The sequence below is a fragment of the Chelonoidis abingdonii genome, chromosome 1, assembly GCF_003597395.2.
Source record: "Chelonoidis abingdonii isolate Lonesome George chromosome 1, CheloAbing_2.0, whole genome shotgun sequence".
Lineage (NCBI taxonomy): Eukaryota > Metazoa > Chordata > Testudines > Testudinidae > Chelonoidis > Chelonoidis abingdonii.
In genome coordinates this window covers 1,194,374-1,219,076 of record NC_133769.1, presented here as the reverse complement: position 1 = coordinate 1,219,076, position 24,703 = coordinate 1,194,374, and the positions used below count along the sequence as shown (strand labels likewise).

The window sequence follows — 24,703 nt, the reverse complement described above, 5'->3', positions numbered from 1 at the left end:
GGATCCGGAGTCCTGATCAGTAGGCTGTCCTCGACCGTACCATCAAATAGGGGGCCTAGGCCTCGATGTCGGTCTCGGTTGGCCGGATGCCTGGCCGGAGGGGTGGCGTTGGTGGCGCCTCCTACCGTTCCTGCCCTGTCTGCGCCCAACCTCTGGACGATTCTAAGGCTGGTAAGGGCGCGGGGCAGCTTGCTGCCTAAACTGCCTACGTTGGGTTGCCGGGGTATGCAGGCCCAGTGAGCGAAGCGTAGCTCTCGAGTCCTTTAGGCTATACAGACGCTTGTCCGTTTTGTCTGAAAACGGCATCTGTCCTTCGAAGGGGAGGTCCTGGATAGTCTGATGGACCTCATAGGGAAGGCCCGAGATCTGGAGCCAGGCTCCCTGCCTCATGACCAGGCCTGTTGCCATGGAGCGTGAGGCCGAGTCCGCTGCATCCAGGGCAGCCTGAAGGGAGTCTCGGGAGATCAGCTTTCCCTCTTCCACCAAGGCTGAAAACTCCGCCCTTGAGTCCTGGGGAAGGAGCTCGGTAAACTTCGACATGGCCGAACACGTGTTATGACCATATCGGCTTACGACAGCCTGTTAGTTGGCTATTCGTAGTTGAAGGCCTGCCGTGAACTACACCTTTCTACCAAAGGGGTCGAGCCTTTTGGCCTCCCTGTTCTTTGGCGTCGACCCTTGAAACCCCTGACGCTCCCTTTAGTTGGCCGCGTCTACCACCAGGGAGTGTGGGGAAGGGTGGGTGTACAAATGTTTGTGCCCCTTAGAGGGTACAAAATAACGCCTCTCTGTTTTCTTGGCAGTAGGGGCCAATGACGCTGGCGTTTGCCATAAGGTGCGAGATGTGTCCTCTATGGTCTTGATCAATGGTAGGGTCACCTTGGATGGTCCTGAGGGAGCCAGGATGTCCACTACTGGATCTACGTCCACCTCAATTTCCTCAGTCTGGATTGCGAGGCTCTGAGCCACTCGCCTGAGCAGTTGCTGAAGGATCCTAGTGTCTTCCAGGGCTGGTGCTATGGCCGTGCCTGCGATCACTTCATCCGGGGAAGAAGAGAAGGAAGTCACTTCAATCGGCCTGTCCTCCGGCGCTTCCAGCCCTTCGGGGTCCGGCGACACACAGTACTGAGGTTGCGGGGCACTGGTATCGGGGTCACCAATGAACGGCTTGGTGTATCTGGTGGCACCTGCTGAGACGGCACCGTGGTCGTTGCCGGTGCCGATGGCTGGCTAGAGGGTGCTGAACTTAGATGCGGCACACCCCTGCCCGGCGAGGTGCCGGTGGAGGAGGTAACTGCGCAAGGGCCATTGATGCCGAGGAGATCAAGGCCGACCTGGAGCGAGGGCCAAACGCCTGGCCCACCAACTGGTAGTAGGCCCAGGGGGTCCAAAACGGCCACTGAGAGGGTGGTTGCCATTGCTGCTGCCACTGTGGTGGGTACCACTGGTGGCTTACCCCCAAAGTCGACCTCCTGCTCCGCGACTGGCTGGAGCGGTAGGGGTCCGCCTCTGAGTCTGAAGTCTCTGAATAAGAGGAACTGGGGGGAGTGGCACCCGTCGTCACCGGGGAGCTGTCTCTTTGGTCCGGTGCCACCTGGGTGGGGCGGGGCAGAGAGGGAGGCGACATCATGGCCGGCTTGCCCCTTGACTGTACTGGGGGACGGGCTACGGTTGGCAACTCCCTGTCATGATGTGGGGAAGTCGATACCGGGACTCTCAGCAAGTCTGAGGCCGCCTTGAATGCCTCCGGCGTCGAGGGGGATGCACGTCTCCGCTAAGGTCCGGGGATGTTGGTCGCTCCGGACTCGACCGCCCTCTCTCTGGTGCGGCAGTCGACAGAGCAGCCGAGGGTGTAGCCCAGCCTGTCCACTTGTACCAGTGGACGGCGTCAGCCTGTGCAGGTCCTGGCGGGGTAATCACTCCCTCACCGGCCTCTTCTTCTTAGCGGGCATCGGGGAGGGTGAGCGGTGCCGCACTGAGGCCGACTTCTGCTGGGTTTTGGAGGATTTGGGCTAGGCCCTAAGTTCTGATGCCGGTGCCGGGGTGCTCTGCACAGATGATGACGTGCTCGGCACCGCGTCGGCCAGCTCTGGGTGTGAAGGTGGCCGCAAGGCAGCCTCCATCAGAAGAACTTTGTGCTCTGTCCTTAAGAGTTCTGGGACGGAAGCTCCTGCAAATAGTGCACCGGTCCTTTCGGTGGCTCTCCCCGAGGCACCGCAGACAAGCAGAGTGCGGGTCACTCTTCGGCATGAACTTTCTGCAGTCCTTGCAGAGTTTATATCTGGGAGATCCGGGCATGCCCCAGAGGGGCAATGAGAAGGTAGCGGGGGACCCCCCAACAGCTAAGAACTATGTACAACTGATCTAGATAGACTAACTATATACATGGAGTATATACACGAGGACGGGACACTGCTAAACTTGCTATCAGCAAGCGAAGTTCCAGCTCGCCATCACTGGTGGTAAAAAGGAACTGAGGGGGTGGAGGGTCGGCGGGCCCTTTTATAGGGCGCTGTAGCGGCGCCACGCCAGGGCCGAGCCTACAGATGCTGCTAGGGGAAAAAATCTTCCAGCTGATGTGCACGCGGTGCGCACACACACCTACTTTGAATGGACATGAACAACCACTCGAAGAAGAAATACCATTATCCCACTTTTTTACAAATTAGTGACTGAAGAACAGAGAAAGGTCAAGGTTACACGGGAAGTCCAGGCAGACCCAGGTTCAACCAGAGGCCCAGGCTAGCATCCTGGCCACTGGATCCATAGCAAATTTCCAGTTAACAATATGCCACCATCTTATTATTTAATGTTGGGACAATTCTTATTTTCAAGGCACAGACACTGGAGGGCCACCTACATTAAATAATTCTATTGTTTTTCAACTCTTTTGTTTGTTTTGGTCTCCACAGACACATCAGAATAAAACATCCACCATCTCATGGTGTAGCATAAGGCCTGTGCAGCGTTGGGAGATCTGAAGCAGAGAGATCAGAGTTCAGGTAACTGAGGGGACAACTGAACAAGCCTGGAATTTTTACAAAGAACATTAGCAACTTTTCTTCCGGCACCTTAATTTGAGGAAATGCGCACACCGGAGAAGTCACTCTGCTTTATTTTTCACATGTGTTTAAGAAGTGAACAGATTTACTATTGCCATTTCTTTGAAAAATGCCTTATCATGCAAACCACATTAAGAACTGTTCTCAGCCTCGTTCCGTTGTAATGAACGCCGATGCTGGCATAACAAATACTTGTGGCCTTATCACATGTGCCCTTGAGATGTGGCTAGCACAACTACAGTCTAAATGATGAAGTTTTGCCTGCAATATACTAACACGTGCTGCTTCTACAAAAGCTGAATTCCTGTGTTCAGGAAGAACAAACAAAAAAGGTAAAACCCAAGATTGTTCTGAGGCCTTGGCTGCCAATGCTGATGGGAAAACTCACAGCATGTAGGCACTGCCACTAGACCTTCAATGTTGCTTTCAAAAACCCATCCTGCTTTTATATCTCTCTCTCTCGCAAGATCTCCTACTGACTGTCATGGGTTTTCACAGTGCATACACCATGCCAAGAGCCAAATCTCATTCAGTGGTTTAGCCACTGACCTTAATATACTGGACAAATGATTTTATCCTGACACGTAAGCGACTCTCGGTTGTTATACCCATGCAAAGGGAGACTATACCTGAACATTATACTAAGCCCTAAACTTTCCAAGTTGTAGAAGTCTCACACCTAAATTCTCACGCACCACTACAAAGCTATAGGCTATACAGTTCACTATTCTCTTCCCTCAGCACAGAAATGCTATTCCCTTGCCCACACTCACACACCGTTTTAGGACAGAGCACAAAGAATAGCCTCCCAACACCAAACAAATTCCTGTGTCTCAAAAAGTCAGAAGGGTCCCTTTCAGCAAGACACTGCCTTTACTATCACTTACAGGGCTAGACATATTACAGAGCAACGGAAAGACCTAAGCAGAAATCTAACAGGTTACAGTAATTGCACTTCATAAAAATGGCCCTGCTGCCCTCTCTTCTCTGCATGGTTCTAGAAGGAGAAAAAAAAAATCATTGTAAATTAACTGGGCACCTACAGCAGATGAGAAAGAGAATCTCTTACACGGCACCTTTAGCAGTTTAGGTTGGTAACGTCTAGTCAAATAAGTCCAGGCTCATCGAAATATTAAGTAGAGCAGATCGCAGCCTGTCTAACTCCTTTCCGGCTAGGCTTGTATATCATAGACACCTCACTGTTCAATACAAAGTTAAATGAATGTAATGAGGGAGGAAAGTGCTGGATTCACAGGTGTAGTGAAAGATGCAAGACTGCCAGCTCTGGAAACCAAAGTCCTAGGTTACACAACGCAAGCAGCAGCACTGGTAGTTCCGTTTCCATTGGCTTATTCAGTCTGTAGCCTCTGCTGAGATGGTCAAATATGGGATGTCTAATCATCTCTCAGGCGACGTTCCAAGCTGAATAAGTGAAACGTGTTCTGTATACCTGGCACAGGGCAGGGAAGTCAGGCAAGGCAAAGACCTTTCACAGTATAGAAACGTAGCAAGCTTATCATACATGAACAACGCTAAGAAAGAAGTTAAGATACTCAGAACCAGATTCTGGTTTCCATTATATTGGTGTAAACCTGGAGTAAACTCCACTGATGTCAGTCGAGTTTTTCTAGATTGTCACCAGTGTAACATCAGAATTTGGCCCTCAACCTCTACGTGCAGGTCTGTTTACATTAGATGGTCTCTAAAAGATTGGAGGAAAGGGAAGGTCTCTAAAAGAGGGGGACACCACACTTTAGGGTGTCTGAATAGTTATAAAAATTCAATTCTTGTAAGGGAGATGTTTTGCCAGACTTCAGAACCCCTAGTCAGAGAGAGACCTCTCCCTTCCCCAGGAAGTAGCACCTCAGAGCCTTGCTGAGATTGTATTTGGTTCAGGTAATCCTGTCATTGTCACTGATAATGTAGCAACTCTTCCCAGCGGATTGGCTGAGAAAACACCTCTCTTTCTAGCCAGAGTTCATAGGAGTAATGGAAATCTTCAGGGAGCTCCAGCCGTTGCCCCAGAACACTCTGCAAGCAATTGTCCACCGGTGCAAACTCTGAGTCCTGAGATTTATCATATCTCCGGCTATTAAAGGCTTCAATGTTGGCTCTTAGCGTGCATTCTTCTGCTTGGAAATCCCATGGTCTGGCATCAATATCTGCATTTGATAAGAAACACCCGCCACCACAAGAGCATGAGAAAATCAATTCATTTTTTCTGACATGGGATGAGGTTTTAACAGAAGTAAAGGATTGTGACCTCATCACCCATTCATATGCCCATGAGGGTCAGATTCACAACAGTTGCTGCAAGAGCTTACTCCAAACCATTTCATACTACACCTCTACCCTGATACAATGCGGTCCTCGGGAGACAAAAAAAATCTCACCGCGTTATAGGTGAGACCACGTGATATCAAACTTGCTCTGGCCCCACCGTTCCTTGTTCCCTGACTTCCCCCCTCCAGAGACCCCAGTCCCTAATCACCCAGGACCCCACCCCCTACCCAGCCCCCCTGCTCCTTGTCCCCTGACTGCTCCGACCCACTATCCACACCCGCCGACCCCTGACAGGCACTCACCGGCAGCGGCGGGAAGTGGAGCAACGTGGCCCCGGCCCGCTCCACTCCGCCACCTCCCAGCTGCAGTGTTCCACTTCCCGCCGCCAGCGAGTGCGGGGAGGTTGGGGGAAGGTCCCGTACTCACCTGTGACGGGAAGCAGAGCGACGCGACTGGGAGTTGGCGAAGTGGAGCAGGCTGGGGCCGGACTGCTCCACTTCCACCGCTGCCGGTGAGTGCGGGGGGGATCCCTTTCCCCAAGCCCCTTCCCCCGAGCGACACAGCTGGAGCCGGGTGGGCCACTCGGACTGCAGGGCCCCCAAAATTGCCCCCTAACCCTGCAAGGGGAGCTCCTGACTGCTCCCAAGACCCTCTGCCCGTTATCCAACCCCTCGGCTTTGGCGTGGCCCCGCCCCCTTAACGCGCTGCTCAGAGCAGTGTCTCAGAGCTTTACCGCATTGTATGCGAACCCGTGTTACATTGGGTCACGTTACATTGGAGTAGAGGTATATGTATATATATTTCATACACAAATCTCCTATGTTAACATAATGCTACAGTTACAAAACATTAAAAAATTAGGCAATACCAGAATTAAGGTTATCTATACAACTGTAATTCTTCCCCTGTCTGTATGCATTAGGATACACTTTTAATCACACGAGCACATATTTTCCCACAGGATCCCACCATTTTTGCTGAAAATTGCCAAAGAAAACCTTTGACCCGAGGCAGAGACGAAGCATGGAAAATATGGCAAATTTATAACTTACTGAAAATCAGGGCTGGTAATGGGAAGCAAGTATAGGCATTGGGGAATTACTGGCTGGATGCAATAATCATATTTCAGCCATGTAATATCATTCAGTAGTGTCATTCAGTCCCTCTGGAATTCATTTCTAGATGAAACAGTAACTCACATTAGAAAGATACAGTGAATTCACTAGTTTAAGGGGGGAAAGGTTTGATTTAGTGAGCTCAGTGGCAACCCAGGCATACATAGGATAAAAATAAACTCTCCTAGGGGAAAACAAGTCCAGAGCTTGTCTCTGAAAGCCTGGACATTTACAAAAGTAGTCTGACAGTCTGACCAGATCAAGATGTGATGCCTCCTGAGTACTGAGCCATGTTAAGTATCACATTATGTTGTTGCTTAAATCTCCTTTCCTGGGGGGCCTTGGGGATTCAGGCAAAATGCCATTTTCCATTAGATTCTTATGTCAGAGTAAACCATGGGGCGAGAGAGGGGCAAAATGTGGGGCAGAGAAGGAACCCTAGTGCCAAAGTGCAGCACCTAACATAACAGAAATACATAACTACGCACCTGCAGAAAGATCCAACCACAACCTCCTACAAGTCATCCTCACTCTTGACCAGTGATGGGCAACCTGCGGCCCATTAGGGTAATCTGATGGCAGCCCGCCGCTTCCCGCATCTCTCATTGGCTGGGAACGGTGAACTGCGGCCACTGAGAGCTGTGGGGGGCCGTGCCTGGGGACGGTCAACATCAGCAAAATGTCTCGCGGCCCACGATCAGATAACCCTGATGGGCTGCAAGTGGCCCGTGGGCCACAGGTTGCCTCCACTGCTCCAGCCTCACCATCTTTTCTTTGCATTAGTCAGAAAAATCATCCTTCACTTCTGTGTTTCCAGCTCATTATTCTTAACAGTGGCTGGTAAATGAATTAAAAAAAAATGGCGAGTCCTCATTTTAAGCAAAAAGACCCAAAACAAAACAAACAAAAAAACTTCGTAAGTGCTCTGCTTCTTCTGTCTGTCTATGAGCGTCAAGTGCCTAAAACTCCCACAACAGCCACAAGCGTGAAGTAGCCATGCACCATCTGCGGTACAAAGCATTCCTGCTACTTTCTTCACTCACTTCAAGAAGCAAAGAGCAAGTGGAGGAAAACAATTTTATGGTAAATAATTCAAAAGGGACATGTGTCAAAAAAATAAGTAAATAAACTTTTGTGTCGTGTGTTTCCTTTTTGGATTTCAGTAAACTCCACAGGGAAACTAGATTAATGAGTTTTACCTTTGATTCTCCTGAATCAGCACAACATATATATATATATGTTATGGCTCTCAAAAGCAAAGGGTGAAGGCTTAAATCATTAACAAATCATTTTAATTGAACTTAAACGCCCTAAAGTGTTTTTATGTATAGCTAATTTCTCCTGCTCATTTAACCTACTCCTCCCTAAAAACTTAAGTATTGGGTTTTGATACAGTGTCCCATTCATATGAATTCCTTAGAAAGTTGCAGGGTCATATAATCCTCATTAGATGATATAAGTAGCATAGACACAATACAAGTTTTAAGGCCAGGTTGTCAAGGCAAAGAAATGTGTTTAGATCCTTCCTTCCTCTACAACCAAGCCATTTTTTTTTTTTTTTAATAATGGAGATATACCCATCTCCTAGAACTGGAAGGAACCCTAAAAGGTCATCAAGTCCAGCCCCCTGCCTTCACTAGCAGGATCAAGTACTGATTTTGCCCCAGATCCCTAGGTGGCCCCCTCAAGGATTGAACTCACAACCCTGGGTTTAGCAGGCCAATGCTCAAACCACTGAGCTATCCCTTCCCCCTAAACCTGGGATTCAGATTACCGTACTGAATTAACGGCAAAGCCAGGGCACTGAGTGTGTAGTCAGTGGCATCCCATGGGTTAATGCATCATTGTAGTTGTCAGAATCCTCCTCACAGCCGTCATTGTAGAAAATATGGAGGGCGAAAAGATAGAAACTATCTCCCAGGGGTGGCAGATATGCGTCCCACAGGCTGCAACACAAGCTTGTACAATGTAGCCTCTAGCAACCCTCATCTTTATTTCAGAGACGTGACCTGCAAGCCCTATTAGTCAGATTTTCACACACTGGCCATGTTTACACCTGCAGACTTGATGTGATTACAGGCATAGCCAGTTACTTGATGGACAAAATGACCTCAACTGCAGACAACCTTGCACCTGCTGGTGCAAATGGAGGCCGAGTTGAGGTAGTGTTGAAACTTGGGTCCTGCAGATCCCAGCTGATAATGCTCTGAGTTGACACGTGATGAGAGGATGGTTGCAATCTGTGCTATCTTAAGCAAATCTGATTGGCCTTAAGGCTTCTGAACAGCTGCCAGGGAAGCCCTCAGCCAGACCAAGTTTGTAGGGTCCTGATCGATCTGCAGGTCAAACTAAATGTGCAGTAGCATCAACCAAGAACCCAGAGACGGTGCTCTCTCCAGCAATACTCACCGTTGCCATAAGCCCAGTCATCGTTCATGCGGTGACGCACTTTCTGGTAAATGGCAGACATCGTTTTCATGTTGCTCTTTCTCCACTGGCGCCCAAGGTACTTGGTCTGGATCTTCAAGAGCTTCAGCACATACAGCTGCATCATGGCCTGCTTCGCTTTCAGAGCACGTTTCAGGATCGGGGCGGATTTAAAAACCACCAGCATCTACCAAATCACCAACACAAAAGGTTGTCAGCACATTCTCGAGTTCTTAGCCACTCTGACACCCTGGTGGCAAACATGTTACAAAACACAGAAAAACCGAATAGGGATGTGAGGCAGAGCAGGTAAGTTGCGGAGGGTGGGGAATAAACATTTCTAAATATCCTTTTGCAGAGGAGGGTTTCTGTAAGGAAACTGACTCCTAGATTGATATAACTCTAATAGGAACCAACCACCTCTCCCAGGGAGTGACTACAGACTATTTGCCTTGCAGCCTCTTCCTGCTCCAACTGCTCGTTCATGTTGCCAGCTGCATGTTGGCTCTTCCCTGGCCTTTCCTCCCAAATAGAGCCGGACATAACATTTAGGGTGACCAGACAGCAAATGTGAAAAATCGGGATGGGGGCGGGGGCAATAGGAGCCTACATAAGAAAAAGACCCACAAATTGGGACTGTCCCTATAAAATTAGGACATCTGATCACCCTAGTAACATTCTAGGCAGATCTCCCAGTTTCTTCTTGTGTCAACATCTCACATTCTAGTTAGTGTAAATGTTTTCTTCCCCAGGGCACGATCCAGGGAGAGAAATTAGCTTCATCACCCTCATCTGACAGCAAGCTCTTGGACACAGAAGGCTGTCCCTTGCTGCATGAAGGATGGGCAGATGTAGCACACAACACTCGCTCACATCACAACATCGTTAAATGCACTGCAGGATCTCTGCAACAAAGGGCAACACCCCTAGACCCCAGCTCACCATTGTCCTAGAATGTTTCCACTTGGTCAGCTTGTTGAGGAGCCTCAGCAGGTTAATACAGGAGAACAGGTTCCTCCAGCAGAACTGGTTGTTGTCCCCAGCTTCCTGCAGACAGACACAGGAGGGAAAAGGGCCAGTTCAGTGCTACTGCCTGCAGCATTAAAGTGGCACCTTCCCAGAAATCTCTTTGGGCAAAGTTATTTTACGAATGTCTGACAGTGGCAACTGCACAGTTCTCATTCCATATAAAAGACAAAGGCATTGAACACCGTAACACCCTCATCTGGCTAGCTGATCACTCTGCTGACAAGCTGACAGACACCAGGAAAAGCCATTCTGAAAAGCCCACTGCTGACACTGAGGATTTAACCTGTGCATATGTTAAGAGAAAGGGGTAAGATGGAAGTGCAGTCATCCGCTTGTGTTATCCAGGGAACTACCTGCTGCAGTATACTTGCATTCATTGTTCACATACAGAGACAGAATTATAGCCTAATAATCACCATTTATTTACAGAATTGTGTTTTTTAGATTTTATTTACGAATTTACAAATCACCACTGGCATTGGGGATGTTTTGCAGATAAAGAAAATGAAGTTACACAACGACAGATGACAAACAATAACATGGGTCATAGGAGGACAAAGCTTTTATACTGCAGAGATCCAACTGGCATTTTTTAAAATTCTACTCATATATTATACAGAACCAGTATATCAGATAATCACCCACCAGCTCTTATTTGCGTAGATCATGTCTGTTTCTCCTCCAGGAGGAGCAGATATAAAACAAGCGCACATTGGACTAGAAGATCATCATATTTCAACAGTACCTTTCATCCCAAATGAGCCCCAGCAATACTTCCAAAGCAGCAGAACTGAAATGCAGCCTCTTCTGGAGTGAAGGGCAGCAACTAACCGTGCAGAGAGTGCTGCTCGACAGAGAAAATGGACATCACGGCCGAGGATGAAAGAACAAATTTCTACACGTACACAAAGGCCCTCTAGCTTTTAAAAGGTGTTCATGCAGAGAAGACAGAACCTGGGATTTTAAGATCTTGTCTGAAAGGCCCATGCAGTTAACCCTGGTATTTCAAACCAGATCCAGTCCCTCAGACTTTATCATCAATTTTCTGGGGTAATAAACATCAATTAAAAAAATAAAAACAGACTAAAATGACCCCCCAAGTTGAGGATGTTAATTTGTATCTGATCTGTGATGTCGGTGTCCAATTAGGGTGGTAAGCGACTCATGGCAGGGACCACGTCGTTCTATTTGTACACCCTTGAGCTCTCTGTTGGTGCACAATAATCGACTTGGGAATAAGGGCAGACACTAGTACTGGCAGATTTAGAAGCCATTTACGTTTGTCTAGGCTGCAGGAAATACCTAGGAACCCATAAGAACCTGAAACTTGCCACATGGCACAAATACTAGGCCCACTCAGAGGAAGAGCTCTGAGCTGTGACAGGAGGTTGGGAAACAACGAAGAGGCTTTTGTAAGAAACGACACCTCTAAGGCCAGGTCTACACTAGAAACTTTTGCCGGTATAACAACATCTGTACGAAGTGTGGGTTCTTTTTAAACAACATTTTTATAATCAGAAATAGCCCTAGCGTAGACAGTTATGCCAATAAAGAAGTGATTTTGCCAGCATAGCTTGTTTTGGTCAGCCAACTGGTATAAGTTAGATCAGTACAAGCATATTTTCAATAGTAGAAGCTGTGTCCACACAAGGAGGGTATACTCATACAGCTATAGCAGCAAACCTTTTCCAGTGCAGACTAGACTAGAGAGGCAATCTACCACTAAACATCAATGAAATGGCGTGCAGATTTTAGCCCAGACAGGAGACCTGCCTGGCTGTAAAGTGTTCCTCATGCCAACCTACAGTCCTGACCTGCAATCTGCAACCGGTTGTGTTCCTCCAGCCAGAACGCTTTCATGCACACAAAACTTTTTTTTTTAACTGAACTAGTTTTGGTTTTGCTGTTGTTTTTGGTTACTAGCAGTAACAGAATGGTGGGCAGGAATTCCTTTTGCAATCATCCTTACTTTAACTGTAAAGCTTAATTACTCTAAGTCTTCACACCTCCGTTATGAAGGAGCAATTATCCAACAGGCAACAAGCGCATCCCCTGGAATTACACTGGCTCACACGCTCTTCAACTCCTCTAATGAGGAAAGATTAAGCAAGACCCAGCTCTGCTCTTTTCTCACAGCGTTTTCACAAGAGACCTAAGAAACGAGTCTCGTGTTCCCTGTCTGACGACAGTGTAACCAGGCGAGATCGCACTTCTTTCTTCCCTTTACTGGCTCCCTGGGGAATCCTGCCTCCCATCTGGCAACAAAGTACATGCCACTCTGCCTGAGAAAGGGGGAGAGGGACCCTGACTGACCCAAAGGTGGTTGTGCGTTATCCTAGTCCTTTTCATTAACCTTCCTCCCCTCCCCCGCTTTGTTTTGGCCTGCCCCTGAAAAGGAAGCAAAGTTTTTAAAAGTTTGAGTGATTTACTCTTTCTATATAAATTTTCCATGGAAGCAGAATGTAAACACTTAATACATTTCTTTGTATTCAACCCGCATGAGGGATATTTTCATTCCCACAGGGTACAATCAACTGCTATGTCAGCTAAGAAATATGTAATCATAACATTCACAAAGTTCAAACCAAGGCATCCATGAAGTATAACACCTTTTCATTAGATGCAGAAAATTCTAGCTGAAGCAATACATTTCACATACTTTCTCTCTCCCTTTTATAAGGAACATTAGGGCATGTTTCAGTCCTGTTAAATAAGGTGAGCTCATCTGGGGCTTGTGACCCCTCAAGGGGTTGCAAGGTTATTAATGTGGGGGTCGCAAGCTGTCAGCCTCCATCCCAAATCCTCCTTCACCTCCAGCTTTCATAATACCGTTTAATATAAAAAACTGTGTTTTTAATTTATAAGGTGTTGGGGGGGAAGGGGTCGTACTCAGAGGCTTGCTGTGTGAAAGGGGTCACCAGTACAAAAGTTTGAGAAACAAACACATGGTTGGTTTTTTGGGGGGGAGGGGGTAGGTGGGGAGACAATTTTATTTCACTCATTAAAACATAACATGCCTGTAGCAGGGCAGCTGCCTCACTCCTGGAGAACAGGGGTTAAAACAGCCAAGCTAGGCCGATTGGGGAAGTAGCCAAAGCTGTGGCCAGCTGAATTAGGGCCCAGCTGGCCCTGATAAGAAGGCTGGGGGCCAGAAGCTGAAGTCTGACTCTAGCCCTGGAGGGAGAAGGGCCTAGCTGCCTGGGAACTGAGGGTACCTGATGCAGGCAGTGCTGGGGAAAATGGCAAGGAGGGCTGGGGATAGGGCCGGTGCAACCCATTAGGTGACTAGGGCGCTAGCATTCGCCTGTTAAACCCAGGGTTGCAAATTCAATCCCTGAGGGGACCATTTGGGGAACTGGGGTAAAAATCTGGGGATTGGTCCTGCTTTGAGCAGAGGGTTAGACTACATATCTCCTGAGGTTGCTTCCAACCCTAAAATTCTATGATTCTATGATTTGGGGAGCAGCATTTCGGGTCCTTCGGTGGCCAGATCTTCAGCTGCCCTGGTCATCATTGGCATTTAGTTGCAGGGACGTGGGGCAGGGGCGCCACAAGCCTGGGAAGCAGGAGTAGTGGAGCAGCGACGGCGTGCTCCGGGAGGAGGCAGAGCAGAGGTGAGCTGGGGCAGGGAGCTGCCGCAGGGGGGAGGGGGTCACAGGGTGAGGGAGGAGGGGAGCTGCCACGGGGCAGCACCTTAGGGCGGAAGGGGGGCAGAGAGCTGCCACAGGGCTCAGGGGCAGGGGGCTCAAGGTGGAAGTTTCGCCTAGGGTGGGAAACATCCTTGTACTCGCCCTGGCTGGGGAGCTTCAAGCTGTCAACTCCCCAGGCTAAAGCCTTGGTAAAGGCCTATAAAGGTGCTGGGGCTGAAGAGATGCAGCCTGGAAATACGCAGAGGCAGCTGGTCTGACCCCCTTGCCAGTGATGAGTGGCCACTACAGACAGCAGTCTGCCCCAGAGAACGGTGGGTAGACGGTGACTGGCAGTAGCCACTGAGACCAGGTGAGTTTAGAGGGTTGGGGGTTACCCTGGGAGGGGAGACCCAGAGAGTGGGGGGTACTGCAGTGGGCAGAACCCCAAGGCAAAGGGCTCTGGGGTCTGGGAGGGACACGGGGGCCAGCAGCAGGTGAGACTTCGGCCAGGAGGAGGTGCTCTGTACACTGGAGAGCTAATTCCCAAGATGACCAGCTGGAGGCGTCACACCAGCGGTGAGTCTCACTTCACTACAATGCCATTTCCGTGTAAACAAGCCACTGACTGATAGAAAAAAAGAAAACCTTTGTAACAACCCCAGCAGAGTGATCCATAGATCCCAAGAGAGAAAAAACATCCACTATCTACACACAGACCTATGAAAAGCCTCCAGACCTAGCTTAAAATGTAAGAGTTTGGGGGCTGAGCGTACCAGCCCAGACATAAATGTAACATCTACTGTCTAGCTCAGCCATGGAACCAACCAAGAAAACTCAGAAGAGGAGAGAAAAGTGAAAACTAAGACTTGGCTAAGTAGGACGACCTACTGCAACAATATAGCACACAGAAGGTCATGAAAGGATCACCTGAGACCTATGCGAAGAGGAGATGGCTGCACCTTACTCCCCAGTGGTCTTCCCAGCAACAGCACAGCTGCAAGTTCTACAGAACTCTTCAGTACTGCAAGACGAGGGCTTCCAAGAAGAAAATCATAAGCGTCTCATGAACTTCTTACAAATGTATTTCAGTCGCTAGAAGTGCAACAGCATATGGTATTGTGGGTTGGGGCCCCCGACATATTAAAATGATTCCTTCCAAATTTACTTATTGACATTATGGAATCACAGAAATGTAGGGCTGGAAGGGACCTTGATAAGTCAAATCCAACCTGCTACACTGAGGCAGGACCAAGGAAACCTAGCCCATCCCTGACAGGTGTTTGTCCAACCTGTTCTTAAAAACCTCCAGTGACAGGGATTCTACAGCCTCCCTTGGAAGCCTGTTCCAGATCTTAACTGTCTTACAGTTAGAAAGTTTTCCCTAATATCTAACCTAAATCTCCCTTGCTGCAGATTAAGCCCTTTACTGCTTGTCCTACCTTTAGAGTGAGGGAGAACAACTGATCTATAGGGTGACCAGACGTCCCGATAAAATTGAGACCGTCCTGATCTTTGGGTGGTTGTCCCATGTCCCGACCGATCTTTGGTCGGGACACAATTTGTCCTGATATTTTGGTCCGCCAGCAGCACTCAGCTTTTTTTGCTCCGCCAACGGACCCTTCCTCTCATGTGTCCTGATATTTTCTTCATCTCACCTGGTCACCCTCCTGATCTAATTCTCTTTCTAACAGCCCTTAACATATTTGAAGAGTATTAACAGGTCCCCTCCATGGTTTTCTTTTCTCAAGACTAAACTTACCCAGTTTCTTTAAGCTTTCCTCATTGGTCAGGTTTGCTAAACCTTTTAGCATTTTTGCTGCTCTCCTCAGAACTCCCTCCAATTTGTCCGTATCTTTTCTGAAGCGTGGTACCCAGAATTGGACACAGTACTCCTGCTGAGGCCTCCCCAGTGTTGAGCAGAGCAGGACAACTACCTCCCGAGTCTTACATGCAACACTCCTGTTAATACATCCCTGAATGATATTCCTTTTTTGCAACTCTATCACACTGTTGACTCATTCAATTAGTGATCCACTATAAAGCTCCAATCCTTTTCAGCCTTCCCTTCTTAAGGAAAGTACTTTGCACTTATCTTTACTGAATTTCATCTTGCTGAATTCAGACCTACAGGAACAACTCTGGAGATACTTGATATCCATTGAAGAATACAATCCCATTTTTAATCTTGTTCAATTCTGCTCCTCAAACTACTTCCTGTGAGTTCAAACGCGTAATTACACATTGTATGAAAGAGTTTTCATTGACTGGTTTTGATTTCCCCCACTCTTTACATTTAACTGACGGTCCCTTTGTTCATGTATTACAAGACAGTGAAAAAAAAAGCTACCAATCTACCTGTCTCCTCTAATTTGCCTCCTTTCTAAGGCAAACCATCTCAGTCTTTTCAATCGCTCCTAACACAGGCGTTTTTCCAAACCCTGATCATTCTCATAACTCCTCGCTGAACCCCCTCCAGTTCTGCAATATCCCTTTTGCAAGGGAGAGATCAGCATGGGACACAGGATCCAAGTGAGGCTGCACCATGGATCTATGTAAAGGTATTAGGACAGTGTCTCTATTATTCTCCATCCCATTCCTTATACAGCCCAACATCTTGTTTGGGTTTTTTTGAATCTCAGCTGTACAGAGAACAGAGGTTTCATTGATCTGTCTACAGTGATACCCAGGACCCTTTCTTGAATTGAGATAGTCATTTTAGAACCCTGTATAGTGTATGAATAGTTTCTTTTTTCCCCCTCCAATCTGCCTCCAATTACTTTGCATTGGTCAACCTTGAATTTAATCTGCCACTGTGTTGCCCATTTCCCTGGCTTGTTTAGATCTCGCTGAAGCAGGGTGGATTGATTTAAATCAAAGCCATTTAAATCATGATTTAAATCACCAAGTGGAAACCCTCGATTTAAATCATTGATTTTAATCAACCTCTTCCATTTATATGTCAGTTATTTTCTAAAGAAAGTTACATGGTTATTAAGTGCCATAACCATTAAACCATGTTGATTTACAACTAAATAGACCCGTTGCACCAGATTTGGTACATCTTTTTGCTGCCTAGGAGGGTACAGTAGAACTACAGTAGAACTTCAGAGTTATGAACACCAAAATTACAAACTGACCCACCAACCACACACCTCATTTGGAATCAGAAGTACGCAACTAGGCAGCAGCAGAGAAAAAACAGTAAATACAGGAGAGTACTGTGTTAAATATAAGCTACTAAAAAAAGAGAAAGAAAGTTAAAAAAAAAAAGATTTGACAAGGTAAAGGAACTGTTTCTGTGCTTGTTTCATTTAAATTAAGATGATTAAAAGCAGCATTTTCCTTCTATGTAGTAAAGTTTCAAAGCTGTATTAAGTCAATGTTCAGTTGTAAACTTTTCAAAGAACAACTAGAACGTTTTGTTCAGTTACAAACATTTCAGAGTTACGAACAACCTCCATTCCCAAGGTGTTCGCAACTTTGAGGTTCTATTGTATATACATGTATTTGAGTAATTATATAGTTTAATATTTTCAGATTCTTATTCATTGTGTATTTTTAGTATGTTAGAATATGGTGAATGATATATTGCTTATTTACTAGATAATTAATGTTTTGCTCATGATTTGTGGCAAGCTGAATTAGGCTGGTAACTAGAATTTAATTAGACACACAACAGCATATAAAATTTATTTGCATTAAAACGAAACAACCTTAAGTGTTTTGGACACAAATTTCTCTTATCAAAGCACGTTTCACATTTCCAACTAAATGATGTATTAAACAGAAGGATTAACTGTAGTCAGTGAATTGAACTGATTATTTTAGGTCAGCCTGGGAAAAATTTTCAAATATGCCTAAGTGAAAGTGACTGGAGCTTAAGTTCTTACTTGCCTAAATCTCTTGAAAATGAGACCGTCTCCTAAGCTACTTAGGCTGACCTATTCCATATTTATAAAGCTTGACCTCAAAAGTCAGATGTCTTCCCCGACTCTACAGAAAAGCAGCCTTTAGCTCAAAGTTTTCGATAGATTCAGCATATTTAAGTGTTTATAATAAGTTGAGATCTTAACATACTTTGTATTCCATTAATATTTCATTATATTAACAGGTCTATTTTTTAAAAAAAGTGATTTAAACAACAAAATCCAATTTAAATAAAAAATGATTTTTTTTTTTAAAAATGATCAATTTTTATCCACCCTGTTCTGAAGTTCCTCACAGTCCTCTCTGGTCCCAATTAACCTAGATAACTGTGTGTCATCTTCAAATTTTGCTATTTCACTACTCACCTCTTTTCCAGATTATTAATATATCCCCTAAGGCCCCCCACTGTTAACCTTTTACCATGATGAAAACTGACCATTTAATCCTATTCTGCATTCCGTTTTCTAACCAGTTTTTTGAGCCATGACAATACTTTGCCTCTCACCCAATGACTACCCCTAGCTTCTTTAGTAGACTCTTGTAAGGGACCTTTGCTAAGGCCTTTTGGAAGTCTAAGTAATGTCATCTAGTTCTTCTATATCCATTACTTCATTGACATGTTCACCATCATCATCTTTGCCTTCACCTTGTCCAATTAGTCATGGTTGGTGGCTTTTGTTCTTCATTGCCAAGAGACCCTGTTGAATGCGTCTTTCAAGCTGGCACCAACCTTCTTCATGTTCTCCTTCCATGTCTTGAACCATGTTTTTCTAGATCTTCCTTGTGATCTTCATCCCGAGACTGCCAGATCTTGTACTCTCTGGCCAACATATCCGGTGTTATATTGCCTCATAAGACCCTGCCACCGCAGTTTACTCCTTCAACTTTTCTGTGAGGGGGACTACATGCACCACGGCTCGTACCATTCCACTGGATAGTTTATCAGCTCTTGTCATACCCAGTGTCCACCTGAGTGTTCTCATTTTGGCAATGTGAAATAGTTGTACTTCTCTCTCTCTCGTTGCCCAGCATTCCAACGTGTACGTCCTATACATTTTGCTCTTCAGTTTACTTGGCTTATTCTTATTGCAGAGAATTTCCAGCAACTCCCTCCATTTGTACCAAGTGTCTGCATGCAACTCTTAGCACCAGGGCCGTAGCAACAAAGAACGTGGCCCCCTCTGAACATATGTCCGGGGCCCCTTACAATGCAGAAACTGGAGTGCGGTATTTATTTTATGCAATATACAGGGTTCATATTATGTATACATAAGGCCTACAGTGTACATGTATTCCGTATTTACGCAAAGCGCTTCTTTCGAGCCTTGTTCTCCGCAAATTGGTTAATCAGTGCGTCATAGTCCAGAAATCTGGCAATCTTGTTTTTGACTGAGATAACTGCAAGCGCAGAAAGCCTGTCATCTGTCATGGTTGAGCGCAGCATATTCTTGATCAGTTTCATTCTGCTGAAGCTCCTTTCAGCACCAGTGACAGTAACTGGTGTGGTCAGAAGAATTCTGATGCAAATGCAAAGATTCGGATATATCTCCTGAAAGCTGTTCTTGTATATGTACGTTAAAAAATTGTTTGCCATGACAAGTCCTCTCTCTTTCTCGATGACATAAATAAAACGATTCAATTCCATTATGAGTTCGTTGGCATCAATGTCTCCCACTGTCAAAAAGCACTGTCAAAATAAGACCTAGCAGCATTGAAACAGGACAAGGTCATGCAAGACGTATGGTGAAAATGGTTTGACCTTCGGTCAGGCATAGTAAAACCGTACATCTACTTGACCACTTCATCGATACATGCAGCTTTTCTGAAAGAAAGAGATTTCTGGAGAATGTTGTCAATGCATGGTTGATGTCCGTTATTTTCTTTATCCGAAAGAAACTTGCCATTCGAGGAAGTAATGAAAAGCTCGGCGATCCTTCGAATGGCAACTTTTTGGGACTGTTTGAATTGCTTGCAAAGTATGATACCGTCCTTCAGCGAACTTTAACAGAGGATTAAGAAGGCAAGAACACAATGTTCAGTACCTCAGTCCACAGATCCAAACGAAGCTGATTCAACTTGTTGCCAGTAATTCAAGAGCACACTACGCGCTACTTAAAAAAGCAAAATATTATTCAGTTATTTTGGACTGTAACTCCCGACATTCACAATGAAGAACAGATGTCGTGGGTTATGCTTGTTGAATGCAACGGTGAAAGGTGGGTCAATATTCGTGAAGCCTGTTGGTTTTCTTTAATGTTCATGATACAACTGGCGAGGCTTATTGGAAGCGTTTCTTGAAAGGCAAACAACTTGGAAACTAACATTGCTGACATGAGAGGCCCAAGCTTAGATAACCGGCGCAAATATGAGAGGAAAGAATAAAGGAGTTCAAGCCCGCATGCTAGAAAAAATTGACATGGCTTGTATGTACCATGTGGATCTCACACCTTGGAATCTTGTGGATACTCAGACGCGCGGCAAAGTCATCGAAATATGCCGTCGACTTTTCGGTCTGATTAACAGAAATATACATTCTTTTTTTCTTCACCGTCACATTGAGAATACTATCAAGAACATAGCCAAATCTGTTAAAGGTTATCGGAACACTCGTTGGGAAGTGAGAATTGATGCTTGTGAAGCCATGTGTTTTATCACCTTGAAGAAAAATTGTGCAATGCTTTGTCATCTTTGCAGAATAGTGCACCCGAAAAGAAAGATGGACAATACAGCAACAGAAGCCGAGTGCGCTTTTATGTACCATACGTTAACTACCGAGCTGCAATTCTTTGATTGCATTGCGCTATGTTGGCCTCTTGAATGTTACTGGCAACAAGTTGAATCAGCTCGTTTTGGATCTTTGGACTGAGGTACTGAACATGTGTCTCTGCCTTCTTAATCCTCTGTAAAAGTTTGCTGAGGACAGTATCATACTTTGCAAGCAATTCAAACAGTTCCCAAAAAGTTGCCATTGGATAAGGATCGCCGAGAGCCGAAATGCCAAGTTTCTTTCGGACAAGAAAATAACGACCATCAACCATGCGTTTGACAACATTTCTCCAGAAATCTCTTTCTTTCAGAAAACCTGCAATTCGAGTTGGTCAATAGATGCACGGTTTTACTATGCCTGACCGAAGGTCAAACCATTTCACCATACAGTCTTGATGACCTTTGCCTGTTTCATGCTGCTGAAGTCTTTTGGACAGTGCTTTCCAAGCAGATGTCCACGACGTAGCGGTATGTCGCCAGTGCCAAATAAGTTACAACAAAAAACAAAAATGGCATCTTTACTGAACTGAGTACATTAACCATGAACGTTCTTATTTTCTCGCCATTTGCCATGGTTCGATAAGAAATGAGTACTTGTGAACCTCCGTCTTTCCTCGTTAAATGGAAATTCGTAACTTTCATTCTGCTGCGGTGGGCCACGTGCAACAATGTCAAACACTTGCGCTGTCTGATATTATAGACGGCCAATCTCCTGGATCAGTCAGTGGTTCAGATTCAGATACTTCTTTCCCGGCAGCAGCTGGAATATCTGTCACAGTTGTTTGGTAGAACAACTGGCTTCACCTTCGACCTCACTTGAAGCACTTCTGGATACGATCGTCGCTGCTAGCACTGTCCGTTTCATGTGCCTGTACCTGTAGCCTTGGATTGCAGTGCAAAATACGTTGACAACTTTGGAATTTTCTGAAGTTCCTTCTCGGCATCTTTTGCTTACCTTTCGTGTTTACTAGCTCCGCTCTTATACATTCTCTTAGACATCACAAAGCACACTTCTGCATTGGAAACGATAAAAACTAAACAACTAATTAATAAAGCATTTATCCGCCGACCGCCATTATGAAGGCAAATACACATTCTTTGAATGGGTCCAACTAAAATTCGAAACTGACCGACAGACAACTGATGTAGCCAATAGCATTATGATGTATCATAATGACTTCACGGTTTTGTCAGTAAAACCAACATGGATTGTGCAATAACGTCAATAAATGTCACTTACCTAGTTATACCTTACATTTTTTTTGCCACTTTTAGGGGCCCCCTTTCTTGCGGGGCCCCCTCTGGTCGGAGGGCACGAAGGGCACTTGCTACACCTCTGCTTAGCACCCGCATGCACATTCCCGTCATGGCTAAACAATCAATGGAGGAATCTGATTTGTTGCCCAGATTTTAACTCTATACCATCTAGTTTTACTGGCTCCTCCTTGTCCATCTCACTGAAGCAACATGTGTATTCCACCTTCCATCTGCTGACTCATACGCCATTTTCTTCCAACAATGCCCTCCATGGTCCTAGATCCCTTTCCACTTGGTATACGGGTGCACAGCAATACAAATAAATAATGATGTCTAAAGAATTCTAAGAGATTAGTGAGACAATTTTCCTTTGCTGAATCTGTGCTGGTTAGACCCTATCAGATCCTGATCTTCCAGATGATTTCTTATGCTATTTCTGATTATCTTCCTTAATTGCTCCCTTTAACCCTGGGTGATCCAGTGGATCCACTGATTATTTTGTAGGCTTCCTGTTTCTGAAACAAAGACTCATGTTGGTTTTACCTTGAGCTATTTGCTCTTTGAACTCCATTTCGGCCCTTCTAATTGCCTTTTACTTAAAGCCTGCTGTAATTTATGCTAACTAACTAACTAGGGTTAGATTTCCAAATTTTAAAGGATTTCTGTTTGGCTTGAACAGCCTTTCAAAACCTTGGCATTTAGGCCTGTCTTCACTCAGAAATTAAGTCAATACAACTATGTTGCTCAGGGGTGTGAAAAATCCATACCCCTGAGCAACACAGTTAAACAGACCTAACCCAGGGTGTAGACGGTGCTAGGTCGAAGGGAGAATTCTCCAGTCGACCTAACTACTGCCTCTTCGGGGGGGAGGATTACTTGCGCCAATGGCTGAACCCTTCCCATTGGTGCAGGTAGCATCTTCACTGCAGTGTTTTTAAGTGTAGATAAGCCCTTAGGCATATAATGGTTTACTCCATGGCCTCCTGGTTCTCTTTTTAGACAGTGGTACACATGTCTTCTGAGACTGTTGTTTTCCTTAGCAGTGTCCAAGTCACCTCCAGGGATTTTATGGCCTTTACTTTCTGCTTTATGTCCTTTTTGACTAATCATCTCAGGTTATTCAAATCTTCTCTTCTGAAGTTTAGTGTCACTTTCTCGTACTGTACCTGTCCTATGGATGTTAAACCTAATTATACTGTAGCTACTCTCCCTTAATAGCTTAGCAACTATCTCCACTCGAACCAGCTTCAGTGTGCTACTTACAACTAAATCCAGAACAGTTTCTCCCCCAGCGTGCACCAGAAGAAGAGGTGTACAGTAACTGGAGATTGAGAGGTTTTGTCCCTATGGGTGCTCTACTGTCGGATGTGCGTGTGCCCATGTACCCTTGATCAGAGCACCTGTGCGTCCACACCTGCATTCCAAACATCCTCATGCTCCGATGTGAGAGTATTTAGGGAGGGACGTACCCACCGATGCTCTATTTTGTCAACTTGTAGTGGAGTTAAAAATTGAGGCAAAACCTTGCCTGACCCCTTCTCTCCTATCCAGGGATGGGGAAAAGGGCCAATATTCCACCCCTCTGGGGAGCAGGATCCCTGCCTGGCCCCCAGTTCAGGGAAAACATAAGAACAACCATACTGGGTCAGACCAGTGGTCCCTCTAGCCCAACATCCAGTCCTCTGACAGTGGCCAATGCCAGACGCTTCAGAGGGAATGAACAGAACAGGGTAAAAATCGAGTGATCCATGCCCAGCTTCTGGCAAACAGAGGGACACTTCATAGCATCGTTTTGCATCCCTGCCAACCCTGGCTAATAGCCATTGATGGACCTATCCTCCATGAACTTGTCTAGTTCTTTTTTGAACCCTGTTATAGTCGTGGCCTTCACAACATCCTCTGGCAAGGAGTTCCACAAGTTGACTATGCATTGTGTGAAGAAACAGGATGGGGAAAAAGGAGAGGGATTGCTCCCCACACCAATGAGATGTGGCTGACATCCCTGCCATTCCAGGGGAGAGGGCTGGAAGATGTCTCTCCTCTTTGCCCCCATGGGAGAAGGGTGCTTTCCCTCATCACCACTCCCAATCCAGGGGAAAGGGGAAGGAGTGAGTCTGGAGGGACTTACTCCTTCATTCCAGAAGTGAGCTTGGTTGCTGGCATTAGGGGGCGAGTGGAGGACTTATGCCTCTGGCTTGTAACCACTGCTTTTAACGTGAGGGGACACCTGAAGGATCTTTCTTTTCCCCCCTATCTTGAGCAAGTTCTGCGGTTCTTTGGAGTGAACCATGGGGACAGGTCTGGGCTTTAACCCTTCCCCTTCCAAGGAATGGAGAAAAGGGTGGATGGGTTCAGAAGCAGCCAAAAGCAAAAGCATGTGTTCAGGGCCAGTGCAACCATTTAGGCGGACTAGGCGGTTGCCTAGGGTGCCAAGATTTGGGGGTGCCAAAAAGCGGAGCCCCCAATTTTTTAAAAATGGTTGAGCAACCGCTGCTGCTGGGACAGAGAGGGAGTCTGAGCTGGCAGCGGCAGCCGGCAGCCCAAGGCCCCCCCCGGGTCAGGGCACCGCCGTGGCAGCCGGCAGCCCAGGGTCCCCCCCAGGTCAGGATGCCGCTGCGGCAGCCCAGAGGTTCGGGCTGCCCGTGGCGCGCTGACCCAGGGGAATCCCTGGGCTGCAGGCAGAGGCTCAGAATCCCTCTCCCTCCCAGAGCAGGGGCTCCAGCCTATGCCATTTTTCTCATTGCCGGCGGGGGCGCCGCCCGCTGGACAGAGCTGCTGCAGCTCTGCTTAGGGCACGTGGCAGGAGCCCTGCGAGGGCAGCGCGACATCAGGGCTTCTGGAGGAAAGTGGGGGCTGCCTCCTGGCTCAGCCTCCACGTCAGCCCCAGCGAGGGGCACGGAGAAGAAAAGAGCCTCAGCGGTGGTCTGGTGGAGCGGAGGAAGAAAGAGGACCCCGATGCTCATGCGTTGGGCAAGGTAAGCAAGTGCTTACCCACAACTTGGTCTCAGGTGCCTGGGCTCCTGCGCCCTTGGTCCTTGGCTGGTCCCTGCTCCTGCTCCCCTTGTGCCTGGATGGCTGGAGAGAACAGCAGCCTGCAGAGCTGAGCTGCCCCAGTGCCCCCAGGCACCCCCCCCAACCCCATCCCACCCACAGCCCTGACCCCCAGCTCCGAGCCCAGTCCCTCTGAGCTGGAAACCCCCCCACCCCC

The 24,703-nt window shown here is 46.7% G+C and overlaps 1 protein-coding gene across 5 annotated transcripts in view; it reads right to left on the bottom strand.

The window, feature by feature from the left end:
* Positions 1 to 24,703, bottom strand: part of STRIP2 (striatin interacting protein 2) — a 107,247-nt gene that overhangs the window by 33,344 nt on the left and 49,200 nt on the right. For 2 of the 5 annotated variants that reach the window (XM_032780933.2, XM_075063568.1), the window contains 3 exons: positions 9,830 to 9,934; positions 8,870 to 9,074; positions 3,098 to 5,224 (listed from right to left, as the gene is read on the bottom strand). In XM_032780933.2, the coding sequence (XP_032636824.1) occupies positions 4,974 to 5,224; positions 8,870 to 9,074; positions 9,830 to 9,934 (561 nt within the window). In that variant the 3' untranslated portion in view covers positions 3,098 to 4,973. Of the gene's footprint in view, positions 1 to 3,097; positions 5,225 to 6,397; positions 6,524 to 8,869; positions 9,138 to 9,829; positions 9,935 to 24,703 lie in introns of those variants that run through there. The other 3 variants (XR_012655461.1, XM_032780934.2, XM_075063574.1) reach the window with 3 other exon arrangements.